This window comes from Salminus brasiliensis, chromosome 3 (assembly GCF_030463535.1).
Source record: "Salminus brasiliensis chromosome 3, fSalBra1.hap2, whole genome shotgun sequence".
NCBI classification, from domain to species: domain Eukaryota; kingdom Metazoa; phylum Chordata; class Actinopteri; order Characiformes; family Bryconidae; genus Salminus; species Salminus brasiliensis.
Genome location: NC_132880.1, coordinates 33,460,315 through 33,462,841, shown reverse-complemented (window position 1 = coordinate 33,462,841; position 2,527 = coordinate 33,460,315). Strand labels below are relative to the sequence as shown.

General features: G+C 45.1%; 1 protein-coding gene across 1 annotated transcript in view; it reads right to left on the bottom strand.

Moving 5' to 3' along the window:
* The window catches only part of nxph1 (neurexophilin 1), a 43,707-nt gene extending 42,187 nt beyond the window's left edge, over positions 1-1,520 (bottom strand). The window contains exon 1 of the mRNA XM_072675935.1: positions 1,074-1,520. Coding sequence (XP_072532036.1) covers positions 1,074-1,127 — 54 coding nt within the window. The 5' untranslated portion in view covers positions 1,128-1,520. The remainder of the gene's footprint in view (positions 1-1,073) is intronic.
* Positions 1,521-2,527: the final 1,007 nt, after the last annotated feature.

Sequence of the window (2,527 nt, the reverse complement as noted above, 5' to 3'; positions counted from 1 at the left end):
AACAAACTTCTAACAACTGTCATTTTGTTGCGTACAGTTTCTCTGAAAGACCTTTACTGACTGTATTAATCAATGCACAAATTAGTTTATATGACGTATGAAACACAAAATAAAAAAAAAAGTTAAATATGGCTTTAAGACAGAATACATAGTTTGATGCAAATAAATTCCTTCAAAGGTGGAATTTGTTGAAAATTAACAAGTGACTGTTAAAATACACATTCACATATTTCGATAAAAAAAAATGACAAATAAACGCAAAAACCCAACTTTACAAAATAAAATAAAAAAACAAACACCGATAGAATAAAAATCGACATTTTTGCCAACGTTTAAAATAAACAAATAAGCCATAAGTTTGCAGACTGAACCGTTTATCACAGATTTAACACTTTTAAAGGCATTTCCACTATTTCCCTGTTGGTTTTAAACCAGACCACTCTCCACTTCAACAACAATCCACTTCAAAAAACGCGTTGTTTTTATTTCCACCTGTTTTCCGGAAAACACACCCACCTGCGCTAGGGTTGGCTAATAGTTCACACTCACTGGCTGTACGGCCAATGAAACTACTACTCAGTCCTGGCTCAAGTAAGCGGGACTTCTAGAGCCAATCGCAGACCAGGAGGGCGTGTCTTTTCTGAAATCGGGTAGGGGAAAAACACACTTCTCTATTTCTGTTTATTGTGGCGCCCCCATGAGTTTAAACAGTAGAAGAACACATTCTTCTGGACACATTTTCACGCGGTAGAACGCGATTAAACACGAGGTTAAGCTCTAAAACTCCCCAAAACACATGACATACGTTACTGCTGAACCAGGTGTAAAGTGCGAGGCCACCATAACACCATAACATAACCTGCTTATTTTTTCCGGCTGGTTTTGGAGGTAAAACTAACACAAAAGTTCTTATTTATGCTTCCCTTAATTAGACACTCCATAATGGCTTTGTCTGCAAAGGCGCAACTGCCGAAACCCGGTAACCGCTAAATATGCGAGCCAACTTCGCTTACTGTGAGTGTGTGAGTGTGTATGTGAAGAAAAATGTAAGTGTGAAGCTTAAAGCTGCTCACCAGACAGAGCGCTGGTGTGAGGAGAAACACGGCGCACCAGCACGCAGCCCGCATCCTCCCTCTGCTCTCAAACTTCCTCTCGTTTCCCTCCGACTGTGAGGACCATAGATCCCACCTGGTATCCGCTTTACAGGGCGAGTAGGAGCCTTGGCACGGAGAACAACGAGCATGCGGAGCCCATGACCACGAGAGAATGAAGTGGGGAAAAAAGAGCGCGGTTTTTACGCAGGGCGCAGCGCCGTCATGGTCTCACTGTGGCCAAGCGTCAGTGTGCAGCTGAGCGCCGTTAGTTCCCCCTCGGACAAAAGAAAAGAGGAAAAACAACAACAAACAGGACTCGAGCTTTATTTCTCTCCCTCTCTATTTCTCTCTTACTCTCTCTCTCTCTCTCTCTCTCTCTCTCTGGGTCTTTATATCCCGCGCTCCTCTAAGGCGCGCGGAGAGAGAAACTCAGCGCAGCCAACGGGGAGGCGTTGTGGGGTTTTTTGTTTTTCCCTCCCACCCGTATTACGACAAACCACGCCCACACGAGCTCGGATTGGCTAGTAAGCCATGAGAGTTTGAGCTATTTGGTTATCTTTGTGCAGAAAATTGGAAAGTATTAGCCAATCCCAGCACTGGAGGCTGCACCACTAGCCAATCCAGGAAAAGTAAGCAATACTATTGGTCAATTCCAGCGCAGAGGGCGTGTCTTATTCGAATACAGGTGGGAAAAAGAGACACTACAGGGTGGGACACTGATAGAGGACCAGAGGCACTGATGCTCTGAAGTGGACTGCATCAGACTTTGGAGAGTGTTGTATTGCATCATGAGAAATGTGATCAAATATTACACATTACTGGCTCCCTTATTCCCAATTTATCTTCGGAGCAGAATAAAACAAAGTAATGCAAAAAAAAAAAAAAAAAAAGGTTTTTCCATGGTTGTTTAGGAGGTTTCTGTCACTATGATACCCAAACTATGCTTTAACCAGTATTTGCTGTCAGTGCAGAAAGGACGAGGGCGTCAGCATATGCTGAGTCTGTGCTCTTGTCTCAGTACGATAGATCGCCATCCCTTTTTCCCCCTCTCCTGTTCCCTGACAAGCTTGGCTGTTAAGGGGGAGGAAAGAAAAAGGGAGTGGAGAGTTGAGGAGAAAAGACAGCATGCCTATGCCTTCATAAATCTGTGGCGGTTTCATTGCAACAGCATAGCGGCGGTCCCAGCATGTCACTATAACTCAGACAGAGGGGCTGATGGGATGCGGCGGTGAATGGCTCCAGTAGCCTTCACAGTCCCAGCATGGAGCAACGGAGCCTGCAGGGATTAATCACCTCCTGCACAGCTTCACTGACGAACACCCCTGCGCCCCAACATGGCTCTTTACTGGAGCGTCCAGTCTGGGCCCACTGCGTGCAACCCTCTAGGCTGTTGTGTTTTCACGCTGTCACGTTGATCACACTGCTTAAGAATG